This window comes from Misgurnus anguillicaudatus, chromosome 23, assembly GCF_027580225.2.
Source record: "Misgurnus anguillicaudatus chromosome 23, ASM2758022v2, whole genome shotgun sequence".
Classification (NCBI taxonomy): domain Eukaryota; kingdom Metazoa; phylum Chordata; class Actinopteri; order Cypriniformes; family Cobitidae; genus Misgurnus; species Misgurnus anguillicaudatus.
Genome location: NC_073359.2, coordinates 2,429,617 through 2,442,719, shown reverse-complemented (window position 1 = coordinate 2,442,719; position 13,103 = coordinate 2,429,617). Strand labels below are relative to the sequence as shown.

Here is a 13,103-nt window from a genome sequence, read left to right as displayed (position 1 = left end):
AAATAAGGCCTAGCATTGTCTTGCTAAACTAAGCATGGATGTCCCGTGAAGTGACGTCACCTTTATGGCAACATGTTTTTTAAACCCAATATGCCTCTGCGCCTATGGTACCTTCACACACACGTAGCTCACCATGCCGTGGGCACTGACGCACAAAAATCCCAACTTTTCTGGAAATGATGTGTGTAGTTTCTCACAGTGACAGGGGTTGGAAGGAAGAATATGTTAATTAACAATTTGCCCTTTGTGTTTTTTTCTTAGTAAGGGCCTCTTAGTTTTGAATGCAAATTGTGCATGTATGTCAGTGTATGTGTTACTTATATATTAAAATATATTAACATTTTATAAAATGTATGTTATAATATTGCATATGTGTGTTTACACATTCCCCCTAAATTACTGAATATACTCTCAACTCATTTTTTACAACCCCAAATACTAAAAAAGCACTAGTTTTAAAAACTACAATTCCCTACTGACACAGCATGCAGCTTGATACAAATCAACACTAGATTTGTAGTTCTTCTGGTTTGCAAGGTGGGTTGTAAAATATACTAAATATATCTACTAATTAAATATATCATATATCTATTAGCCTACAGCTTTACTAGCAATTAGACTGCATATCGACGATCTGTGTTAACAAAAAGAAAATATAATTTTATTATTATTTCCGATTTCAGCCAGAAGATTGAGCAAACCCCGCCCACTACACACCGTACTTCCGCAACTTTCTGCTACCAAATACTGAAAACAAAATTGTTATTTCTAGACTTAAAGGACAAAAAGTTACTAGAGATAGAACTAAATACAATATACATCCACTGATCAAACATTGCGAAAATACAATTCACATTTCTCGCTAGAAAGCAGCCTAGTGGAATGTTACATCTGGAGTAACGCCTATGTTAGAACTTCTGTATGTGGCACACATTTGCATGGGAGATTATGACTGTCAAATAATTGTTTGTCATTTATTGCGTATTTATTTATTAATCCTCATTTGCGCAGTGAAAATTTAAGTCTGTTTAGTATTGAAAATATTATCATATGATATGAAGCGTTTGGTTCCAAAACGAGATAACTTTTTCAAAATCTATTTTTTAAATGTGCATTCCAGTTAATATCAAACTACAGTTGGTTTGTTTTGATTTAAGCCTTCATAACAAAAAACAGCTAAAACGTTGCACAATTAAATCATGACAACATCATAATATCTTTATCTCGTTTTGGAACCAAACTCTTCATATTGTATTTACAGTAGTACCCATAACCTTAATGTTTGTTTTATTGTATTTATTTTTTTTTGTAACACACAATCATGCCAATAAAGTAGCCTACCTTTAAATTGCAAATACACCTGCATGTTCCTTTCCATTTTTTATGAAGTGTATTGTAGCAATAACCTTCATTGACACATGGAAAACTTGCCCCAAAAGACAATGTGCCGAGATAAAGTAATATGGTTACTGTTAACTGTAAGGTTATTCAAAACACTGGGCTATATACGGAGTACTACAAGGTTCTTAAAGGTTATTTAGACAGCAGCTATTGTAAAAACAGTGGTTATTGTCCAAAAAAACAAAACAAAAAGAATCTGTGGTGCAATGTACAAGGGGGTGTATGCATCCTCCAGCTTTATCACAGCCCCAAAATGTCAAAAACATTCTCTCAAAAATAATCTTTCCTGCTTTTTCAATAAGATAATGTATAAGCATAATCATACTTTGACCCACGGCATTGAAAAGTATGAGGTCCTTGCCAACATATAATGAAATGAAATTTATAAACGAATACTTTATTTAAAACAACAAAGAAATTCTTTATTTAGAAATACAGAACAGAACATTACAGCTTCATTGCAGACCTTTTATGAAAGTGTCATTTTTATATTCTCCTGTGGTTCCCAAGATGGGGGCCAGACCTTTTGGCTGAAAGAAATGGCAAAATAAAACACATTATTATGCACTTAATTTCTGAAATGTGTAAAATATAACGATAGCATTTGACATGGTTTACAAATCCTGTTAGGCTTCTACACAATTTCCTGACAGAATGTGGTGGGGAAAGCAGAAAGCTAAAGAGAACATTTATATGTTACATGTACATTTATAGCCAAATTATATTACTGTCAATTGTAATGACATTTTAAACTGTTGTTTATGTTAAAGATTTGCATCTCAGAAATAAACTGACAATTTAATTGTCATTGAAGATATATTTATTATGTTGCATCATGGTAATATTAAATCATGAACCTAATATTGTGTATCTAATTGTATTGTGTGATAAGCAGATTGTTCCATTTTTACTGAATATGAAATTACAAATTGACTGTAAGCCCTTACCTCACATTCCCTCACAATTTAACAGCCTGCCTGACTTCCCCAAAACAACTGCAATGTTCAGGTGCTTATTACATAAACTTAAATAATTTGTGCTACTGTATAATATAGAATTGTGTTAGTAGCACAAAAGGTCATGGGTAGCACCAGGGAACACATATAATGATAAAATGTAAAGCTTGTGTAAGATTCATTGGATAAAAGCATCAGTCAAATGCATACATGTATAAAGAGTTAATAGCAAATCAGACAGGCTTTTTAATTAGGTTTAATTGTCCCATTAAAGACAACTCATAAGTCAGTTAAACAAGAAAGCTGCCATTACCACGACGGACACGGGAGCCAATGGACAAGTACTTCTTTACAGCCCTTGGGAAGATGGTAAAAAGACAAAAAGTTATACTTTTATTTAGAAATTAATTATTCGGTTTAATCAGAATGAAATATTTTGTTATTATCCCAGCCTCTAAAAATCTGTCACCATATAATCATCAAATTCAATTGATGCACTTACAGATGTACATAATGTTCTGCGTAAAGGTACGTACCTTTTTTTCACGTGTCTGGGATACATACTGGACTGGGAAAATGTCCAATGTGCTGTGATACTGGCAAGCTGTAAAGAAAAATTAACAAATTGTGTAAATACAAACCATTACAGCTTAATGTAACAGTAATACAAAAAATACCACAGAAAGATTGATCATCAAAGACATCCTGATTGTCACAATTCTGGCTAGATAATGTAATAACAGTGAAGAGTAATCTACAAATTAATTTCCAGATAAAAATTCAATAAGAAGAAATCTGTTCTGTGATCTTATGTGAACAAATGATCTTTCTACACAAAAAGAAAAGATTTTCAATAGTTTTGCTGGCCAGCATTGACCTGTATATTGTAAATACAAACAAACGAATTTCATGCCAGCAACACACAGGGACAGGGTTAAAATAAGATTAAATGTGCAGAGAATATTGAAGTAACACCTGTTTAGAAGACTCAACAATAAGCAGGCTAATTGGTAACAGATGATGAGGTAACGACTGGACATAAAAGTAGCATCAGTCTTTGAACACAAGGATGGGTCATGGTTCTCCCCTTTGCCCCAAAATTTGTCGGAAAATTGTTATTCAGTTCAAAAAGAAAGTTTTAAGGTCTTTCAAAATCAACAGTACATAATATTGTGTATTGTGAAAAGATTTAGGGAATTTGGAGACCTCTCAGTGCATAAGCGCAACGTTGGACACCACTGTTCAATGTGCACGACCTTCGAGCCCTCGGCTGGCACTGCCCAAGAAACCATCATGCTTCTCTGACACACATGGGCTTGGGTGTACCTTGAAAAACCATTATCACATAACACAGTACACTGCTGCTTCCAGAAACGCAGCCTGAATCTATATATTACTCAAAAGAGGATGTCATTCATTTATTGTATTCAGAAACACAACCAAGTTCTTTGGGACTGAGGTCATCTCAGATGGACAGAAAGAGAGTTGAACCTTGTGCTGTGGTCATTTAAGTCTACATTTAAGTCAGGAAATACACATTTCAAGTTCTCTATGCTAAAGATGAAAGACCATCCAGATTGTTTTAGCAAAGCGTGTTAAAAGCCAGCATCTGTGATGGCATGGGTGAGTTGCATGTGTGTTGAGGCATAGGCATGAATTGGATTTTCGAAAGACATCGTGGAGAAGTCAATAACTAGGAAATTTATGCTTAGTTCAGCAGGACAATGCCAGGCCCCCTGCATGGGCTACAACAGCGTGGCTTAATAGACACAGTGTCCTGCTGCTTGTCCACATCTGTATGACACATCACAAAGACGACAATCAAGAGAATGGCAATCAGAGTGTTGAGAAGTTGAAAACATGTCTCTGTCCCGGCTTTTGTTAAGTGTGTTGGAGCCATGAAATTCTAGCTTTGTTTATTGTAATAAACATACAACAACAGATCTCCATGTGCCACAGAGGATGTTACAGGAATCACAGTATTCCAAAATGCCGGAGCACCAAATAGCACAGAGTACAGCAAAGTATCAACAATGTCCCACAAAGATCAAAAGATACACCACCTGACTCCAAAAAGAGTTAATTAGAAATGTAGTATCACCTACCATCATCCTTGTTTCGCCGTCTTCTATTTTCTTTTTTTTTACTTAAAATTTGGACAGCTGCTGACTTCCTGTATAGAGAAACAAAAACTTGTGTAAATTGCAAGCCAGGTGAATACTTGCAAGTACAATGCAATGCAGGACAATCTGTTGACGCTTTCTCTGATCACCTACTGTTGGGCATGGCCACCTTGGATTATGACACACTGGATGCCAAACTGCAGCCATACAAATAACTCCATGTTGTATGAAAAAGTTAAAAAGCAACTTGTGAAATACAGTCTGACTTTTGTGTAGTGTGCTGTGCTACTCCTTTTTGTACATAGACATTCTCCTTACAATTCTGTATCTAAAATTCTACATTGTGGAGATTGCTCTGCATCTTCTATTCTGTGATGGCACTTACCTGTTTGCTGCTGCCACTTCTTTCTTCTTCGCCTTACTCTTTTTCTTACCCACTTCCTCTGTCTTTTCTCTCTCATTGTCTGCCTCCATCACTTCTGTCCCCATCTGTCTCAGCTCATCATACTCTTTCTGTCCCTCCATCTCTCCTCTTTCCTCTCTCTTACTCTCTACTCTGTCTTCATGAGCCTGTGCTATCTCCATCTCCTGCATGTCTGTCATCTCAGTCTCTCCTATTTCATGTTGCTCCTCCTGTCCTCTCTGGTCTTCGATATCTGTTTCATGTTGCTCCTCCTGTCCTCTCTGGTCTTCAATTTCTACTTCATGTTGCTCCTCCTGTCCTCTCTGGTCTTCAATTTCTACTTCATGTTGCTCCTCCTGTCCACTCTGGTCTTCGTTATTTATCACATCTCTTTCTGTATCATTTTCTCCCGGCCTCTCTTGCTGCAGCACCTCCTCACTTTGAGGATCACATGCTTCGATAAAATATTAAACAAAACAGGACATTTAATATGCAGTAAATGGTTTAAAATGTAAAAAGAATATAAAAAGTTTACAACAAAACACATAAAGAAAACAGAATTACACACCAACAGCTATCTAGAAAATATCTGTACTGACATTTAAAGGAACAGTATGTAAGAAATTTATATCAATTAATCATAAAATGGCCCTGATATATCACTAGACATTAAGAAATCATTTTCATTTCAAATACTTATATCACTGACAACAGTGGTCCTGCCAGGATATTGTCATTTAAAAAGTGGAGTTGCAGCCCTCAACTGATGTTTATGTTGTCATGTTGTGTATTGGCCACCAGTTGTGTGATTGCAGTACCAGTTTTACCCACAAGTTTTGTGATTGCAGAACCAGTTTTGGCCACAATCCTACATACTGTTCCATTAAAGATGCCGTTTTTCCTGATCCCATTTTTCAAACTTTAGTTAGTGTGTAATGTTGCTGTTAGATCATAAATAACACCTGCAAAATTATTAAGGTCAAAATTCACTGCCAAGCGATTTATTTTCTTTAACAGAATTCACTTTTCAAGGATTACACAGAATGGGCGGTTTGGACTACAGTCATCTACTTCCCGTAATATCATAGCTTCGAAAACACAGGAAAAACGGCACCTTTAAATCAGGGGCCCCTTCTTCGTATGTCGCTAACTCAGTTAGCTGGATTTGATTGTTGACGATTTGGCATGATCTTGGATTATTTGGTTCTTCGAAGCTCATCCTAGACTTGCTGTCATAGCAACAGGTCCGTAAGCTCGGGAGCAGGCTTATTTCATGTAAACAAGATTAGTTTGTACCTTTTTAAGCGGATGTGATACGGAAAGTCTGACGCAGTCGCGTATTCTCCATTATACGAGCGCAATCTGCGTAAGATGCATGATTAATATAAAGAGCTTTTTAAATTCAACACGTAATAAAAAAAGGATAGATTAATTAAATCTTTTAGCGATGTTATTTAAAAAATATATAATATAACAAATATTCTTTATCTGAACTTGTGCAACTTGTTTTTGTGTAACAGGTGTTTTGATTATTATTCTTAAACGAATGAGAAGACAAATGCTGATCACATTCATTTTAAATTTGTTTGAATTTTCATTAATAAAAACAGCAATCAATCATACCCAGCACTAATAGATGTTATGTACAATAAAGACTATTACTCAGTGTGAAATAATTTTCGTTTGAATAAACTAATCTCCTATTTTAGTTTTTTCTTTAGATTGTCAAGTAGCTTACAATATCATGCATGAAAGAGTTTTCGTTTAGGAATTTCTATCTGTTCTATCTTTAAATCGTTGTCTACAAATATGTTACCCTGTCCCTTTCCTGACAAAAATGACCAAAATAACCAAATACGTTTTTTGCACATATTTTCATTTATCTTTATCTTCTTTATTACACTTTTCTGTGCAGACTCAGCAGATGCAGGACTTTCAGGTAATGTGGAATACTGCTAATATTTATATAGTCAGAAACCAGTTAAGAATAATACAATTGAAGTAAACTTATTTAACCACTTGCATATAGTTTCTCTAAAGATCTTTACTGTCCTGTGCATTGCTCAGAAACTTGCACTTTTTAATCTTTTGATGTAGAATAACATTTACATTCACTTACTGCACATCATACTTTATTTACCACATTCTTGAGAGCTGCTAAAAGTGTTGGTGTATTATCTACAACTGCACAAAAGAGAGGAAAACACAATCTTATAATAAACTACAATTCGAATTTTATTTATCAGAAATTAAATTGTTGCATTGGCTGTGGGTTTAAGAAAGAGCAACTGCTCCAGAGATGATCTGCACAATCAATCAGTTTAGAGACATCACTCCTGCCCGCACATCACATGAAGATGGAGGACCACCACCTGTTTTTATTTAGCTTTTTAAGTTGCTGTTACAAACAGACAAGATAGCATTTTAACTGTTTTTAAAAGAGACTTAAAGTACTTTAGGAGCATCAAATTTTAATTACAATCATTAATTTCAATCTTTGACAAGCACAGTAAAGATATCAAGATTATATTTTTACAGAAAATTTTACATTATTTTTGGTGATTTATGTACAAAAGTAGCTTTAACTGGGTTTTTAAATTCAGTGTCATAAAAAGTTCACAACCTGTCATCAATAGCTCTCAGACTGCAGGGGTTAAAAAAATGTTTCTACTATCGATATGTTTTGCCTTTTCTTGCAGTGCATGAACGCGCAGTGATCTCAGATATTTCAATCCTGCCATACTAATCATCAACAGCAGTGGTGTTCAAAGAACCAAATAATTGAGATCATAATTAGTGAGATCTAAACATCTCAGATGTCTCATTTGATCCCGGCTGTATTAAGCGACGTACGAAGAACGGACCCCTGATCTATCTGGATAGGTACACAATGCAAGATCAATCTTAGGGTGGTTTCATATTAGGTCCGATAGCTTTGGGGACACTTGCATCATCAAGCTGCAGCCGTTAACTGATGTTGCTAGACTATGCAATAGGGTTGCTGCGGTGACAGAATTTTCCCACCGGTTAATCAGCACGTGACAAACCCGGTGATACCGGTATCACTGGGTGGGAGGGGGCTTATAAATGCGCATGCAGACGTGCGCATTTTACTTTCACTTTTGAATTACGCAACTGTTTAAATGCAGCGCTTGCGTACGCTGCGTTAAATCACGTATGAATTTGCGTGCCATGCGAGTGCAACAGCTGGTTTAAGTTGAGTCAATGTGCGCAGGCAATTCTCACAGAACCCACCAGTGCCAAGCAGAGCAACTGGCTACTACTCCATAAAGCGCTGCTTGAATGATGGGTTTTTCTTACTGAAAAACACAACGGACTCGCTTATATTAAACATCATATATGTATATTATAACAAAAAAAAGTAAGCACGCGGCTTCTGCCATTGTCTGGTTAGTCAGCTCGCCTCGCACACTCTGACAGGAATAAATTAAATAAATGAAACCTGCTGCTCATGATGTGACGCTCGTTCAGCTCCGCTGAATAGGCTTTATGCCCAGCTGCACTACTTCCTAAACTTCAGCCAGCTCCTTGTTTCCTGTCTGCCATTATTGGACAAACTGATCAATCCAGGTGTGCCCGACCTCAGTAGTCACAACAACAATAATCAGACACACCTGGATTAATCAGCTTGCCCAACAATGGCAGACAGGAAACAAGGAGCCGGCCGAAGCCCAGGAAGCAGTGCAGCTGGGCACAAAGCCCCCTCAGACAGCAGACACATTCAGTTGTAAGTGTTTGCTCTCTCTAACGAAACTAAATGATTTAATTACAAGAAAATATTAAAACGACAGTAAAGGACTGAGAGGCTGAAGCACTGGTAATCACCGTTAGACCGACTATCGCGACAAGCCTACTATGTAAGAGAAATTACCAAAATGAAGTTGTACGTATATCCTCATTGTTCTTTATTTGGACCTTTGGTTTTTATAAAAGAACAAATACAGAAACACACTTGCATCTGTCTGCTGCCAATTGTACAAAAGAAAGTGTGCTGTCCATTACAGAAGCAAGTGTGCGATTACAGAAGCAAGCAGAAAATTAACAGAAATTATGTTTACAGCACGTCATTCTCGCACCTAGACAGCAATAGACTCTGGGGTGGATTGCATGCGTCATTAATAATGGTCCACTTCCGTAATTTAGATGGATTGTGTTTATATCAGCAGGATAACGTACCGCAGTCAACACAAACCGTACCCCAGACCACCCTTTTCAGACGGGAACTCTGACGTAACATGGACCCAGTTTCGCACCAAAACTTCTAATGTAACCCCCCCCCCAATAGTGTCATGAATGTACTAATGTGGGATGTGACGTACCTTCTAACAAACCTTCAAAAAGGCAAAGGATCTTCTCCAGGACCGCATGGGCTACCAGTGGCAGCTCAAAGGGGCACTGGAGCTGGGCATTCCACTTTTTGTTTTGTGGTCTGTACTTTCCCCATAGCAGGAGGGGAAAGTACCCAAGGGCCTTTAGTTTCTCCACCTTAACAAAGAAAAGCATATAAGCAAACACAGACAGATTTCCAAAGCAGGCTTACATGGCAAGAAACACAATATTATTATTATACAACATACAAAAACCAAAAGAAAAACCTCAGTGCAAATTTCCTTTGGATAAAGAGGCCATGTGTACAGACAGGGTTAAATTCTGTATGTTGCTTTGATAGTAAATTTAGACTAGCTCATTATTATCTAAAATATTACAAATGCAGTTGGTTTGAGGACATCATGACAAACAACTAAAAGACATTACAATAGTTGTTGTTTCCCTGCACAATGTAAATTAAATTCTTTATTTCTGTAATGTTGACAGGAACCTGTAATTTCGGACCAAAAGAGAAAGACAAATGCATATTACCAGCAGGGCACTGTTATCAAATATTTTGGCCTGATTGCGAGACTTCTTTACTTGTTGTGCCCATTCCTTGGCTCTGGCCCGGAACGACTTCATACGGGCCGTCTGCCTGGACTTAATTTCTAGCAGCTTCCCACACTGAGTTAGGAAGAGAAACAGAGAGAGCAAGGGGGGGTGATAAGCAAAAAAGGTTCTAAACTATGGTCCAGTTGATCAAGCACTGATGATTTTCTAGCACTTATAAACAAGGGCCTAAATAATGACTTGGATACCAAGTGAATGCAATTATTGAACAGACAGACTAAATATGCAGCTGAGTCAACGCACCGGCATGTTTTAATAATATTAAAGTCCTGGTGCTAGAAACCAAGTTAGTTAGTTATCCATATTTCAATAGAAAATATGAATATCCATTATCTGGCCACAAACATTATTTGTTAAGTTGTCATTATTGCATGCGATAGTTAAGATGATGCCATTTTCTTATATATTTTAAAAAACATGAATAAGCTAATGACATTATCTTAACTTTGAGTTTCTTTGTTCACTACATTAACACTGCTTTTCTTATAATGGTCCAACCACAATCTTAAAGTTTTCACAACTACACTTATTAATTATACACTTGATTTTGCCTTGAAACTTTAATATACGCATGGACAAGGAATGCATGATAAATTGCATGCGATGGGGGCAATTTCACACTCATCATCGTGGACATATAATCGCTTGTGATAATGAATGCGATATAGCGCAGCTTGTTAGTGAACAACGGCTTTGTGTAGTAAATGCCGGTTAATCTGAATTCAGATGATGGTGATTTACTACTAATTAAGGAATCTGCTTTACTTTCAAGATGCGTATGACAATCGCATTATCGTGCAGCCCTACCATGGACATTGCCTACTAGTAGGGATGGGCGATAAATTGCATGCGCATTTTGTCAGTAAAGCCTGTTCCTTGGTTAGTAGTAAATCGCCATCACCTGCTATTTAGATGGAGCAGCATTCTACATAAAGCCGAAGTTAATTGACAATCGGGGCAATTTCGCATTAATTATTGCGGATGTATCCCCTGCGATATGTATGCCATACGGCTCAGCTTGTCAGTGAACTATGGCTTTGTGTAGTAAATGCTGCTCCATCTGAATAACAGGTGATGGCAATTTACTACTAATAAAGGAACCAGCTTTACTGATGAGATGCGCATAATATTGTATGCAATTTATCGCCAATCTCTACCTACTAGCAACAATGCAGAAGTATGAATAAAAACTGATGCATAGCTTAAGCCGTAGGTCCTACGCAGAACTATGATTGTTTCATTAGGTGCAAGCATGTTGCCGTGGTTATGTAGCTGGCCAAAAGATAACTTCTGATCTATGTTTGTTTATCAGTCTGTCTAGCAACCAAACTGACCTCTGGAATGAATACCTTGTGGAAAATAAAAATGTTTAGGTTTCCTAAAGATGAGGGGAGACACAGTGACATGAGCTTAGTGTAATGGTTGATACGCTTTAGCTATTATTTAAATTAAGGTCATTTACTGGTTATTTATATTGTTGTTTAAAAAAAATCTACTCTTTAGGGACACTGTTGTTATTGATTCTTGGCAGAAGTCTACCAGAAGTTATGTTTGGGGCAAAAATGCGGGTTGTTTATGTTATTAACACTGAAGCCATCTATAATAGGCGCTTTAACAATTAGACAGTACAGCCTATTGTACATTACTTACCTTGGTGCATTTTCGGTTGGCACAATTTATTTTTTGCAGGCAATGGGGGCACTGCCGAATTGTTGATCCACCTGGCATTTTTACTACAAAAAAAGGTTGGTAGTTTGGGTAAATAAGATAAATTATTACAGTACTACATTAAAATAGTAATTTCTGCACTCATTGAATAATTACTATGCAATACATTAGAAACATTGGCTTACTAGTCCTTTACTTCTATCACATATATAATAGAAATATGTATTCTTAAGGACAGATGATGTTGTTGTGACAGTACCAATAACTATTTTGAAAGTACTAAAAAATGGGAACACAGCAGAGTAATGTCAGGCTTGATCCCTTAACACTGGTTAGTTTATCTTCTTTAGACTTTAGAATAAATTGTGCTTAACTAACGTTAATATATTCACTCACTCACTCACTCACTCACTCACTCACTCTGCTGACATTAGAAACAACTGTACTGCATCGTGCATCTGCAAGCAACTAGTACTGCCTGCCTGCATTATACCAACGTGCCTGTGTTAGCGACAGATCTCAGATCGGCTTATATAGTGAATGTAGTTGGCCGTATGATCCCAAATACCGACCTGGTGTCAGCACCCATCGATACACCGATTACTGGGACACCACAGCGGCCCGTAATATTTAACATTAGTTTTTTTCTGCAGACGCGATATATTTTAGTAAAACACAATGTCGTGCACAAAATTTTTAATTAATCTGGGTTAGGAGTCCACGTGCCGTGCTTAGACTACATTATAAACCCTTGGGGGTCCAACCACTTTACCGAAAAACGATAGCTAAAAAACTATATCAGTCGGTGCTGTCAACAGCCATGTCTAAAACCTAAAGACCCAAGTCACAGTATAATTAAAGGCTGTTTTTGTTTTATTTTATTTTTTTACCAATTGCAAGAGGTTTATATACAGCATTAGCAACCAGCTGTGCTAATCGAGCAACCCACTGTTCCAGTAACAACTCCTTTAAAAGCATACGCTGCCGTTTAAAAAAAACGACAACATTCGCGTGATGCAGGAGCGATTAAATAAATAAAATGCTAACGTTAACAAAGTGATCTAGTAACAAAAATAGCATTATTGTTACCCACCTGTTTAAAGATGGACGCGCATCAGGTGAAATCCTCTATTAGTGAACTGAGCTCTGCTGGTGACGTCAATTCCGTTAAAGATGATGCGTGGTATTTAGACGCATTTGCGCTCTATCAAAGTGAATGGAAAGGATTGGCGTATCATATGCACGCAAAAATGGGATTTGGCGTATACATTACACGCAATTTGAAAGTGTAAAGTCGTGTTATTTATACGCATATTGATGAGAACGGGTTGAAATAACAGTATGTGTACACGCACTAGAAGTCGCTCTGGATAAAAGCATCTAATAAATCTAAATAATAAACATCCATATTATTTATTTATTAAATAACAAATTTCTTTAAAAAATTACTAATAAATAATCATAATACTCTTACTTAAAAAGTAATAAACTTACAGAGTTGAATCTGAATAATCCTCATGTTGAAGGTTTGATTTGATCACTTTAATAAAATAAACCACACTTTACCCCTCACATACACAGTGTTTAAAC

The 13,103-nt window shown here is 36.7% G+C and overlaps 2 protein-coding genes across 2 annotated transcripts in view; one reads left to right on the top strand and one right to left on the bottom strand.

Annotated features, from left to right (window-relative positions):
* Positions 1–13,103, top strand: part of LOC129453110 (uncharacterized) — a 309,370-nt gene that overhangs the window by 185,022 nt on the left and 111,245 nt on the right. The gene's annotated exons all lie outside the window — the stretch shown is intronic.
* LOC141359590 (uncharacterized) lies at positions 1,770–12,848 on the bottom strand. Its single transcript, XM_073862275.1, has 9 exons — positions 12,607–12,848; positions 11,496–11,578; positions 9,765–9,899; positions 9,224–9,389; positions 4,866–5,337; positions 4,463–4,530; positions 2,894–2,961; positions 2,671–2,714; positions 1,770–1,931 (listed from the first exon to the last, which is right to left on the bottom strand). The coding sequence occupies exons 2-9, from the start codon at positions 11,571–11,573 to the stop codon at positions 1,871–1,873; spliced, it is 1,092 nt and encodes a 363-aa protein (XP_073718376.1). The 5' UTR covers positions 11,574–11,578; positions 12,607–12,848; the 3' UTR covers positions 1,770–1,870.

Coding starts and splice junctions, on each gene's coding strand:
- LOC141359590 (XM_073862275.1), bottom strand. CDS start 11,573: ATGCCAGGTGGATCAACAATTCGGCAGTGCCCCCATTGCCTGCAAAAA. Junction 9,390..9,764: donor TTGATAACAGTGCCCTGCTG/GTAATATGCATT, acceptor TTCTTTGTTAAG/GTGGAGAAACTAAAGGCCCT. Junction 2,715..2,893: donor CCCAGACACGTGAAAAAAAG/GTACGTACCTTT, acceptor CATCTTCCCAAG/GGCTGTAAAGAAGTACTTGT.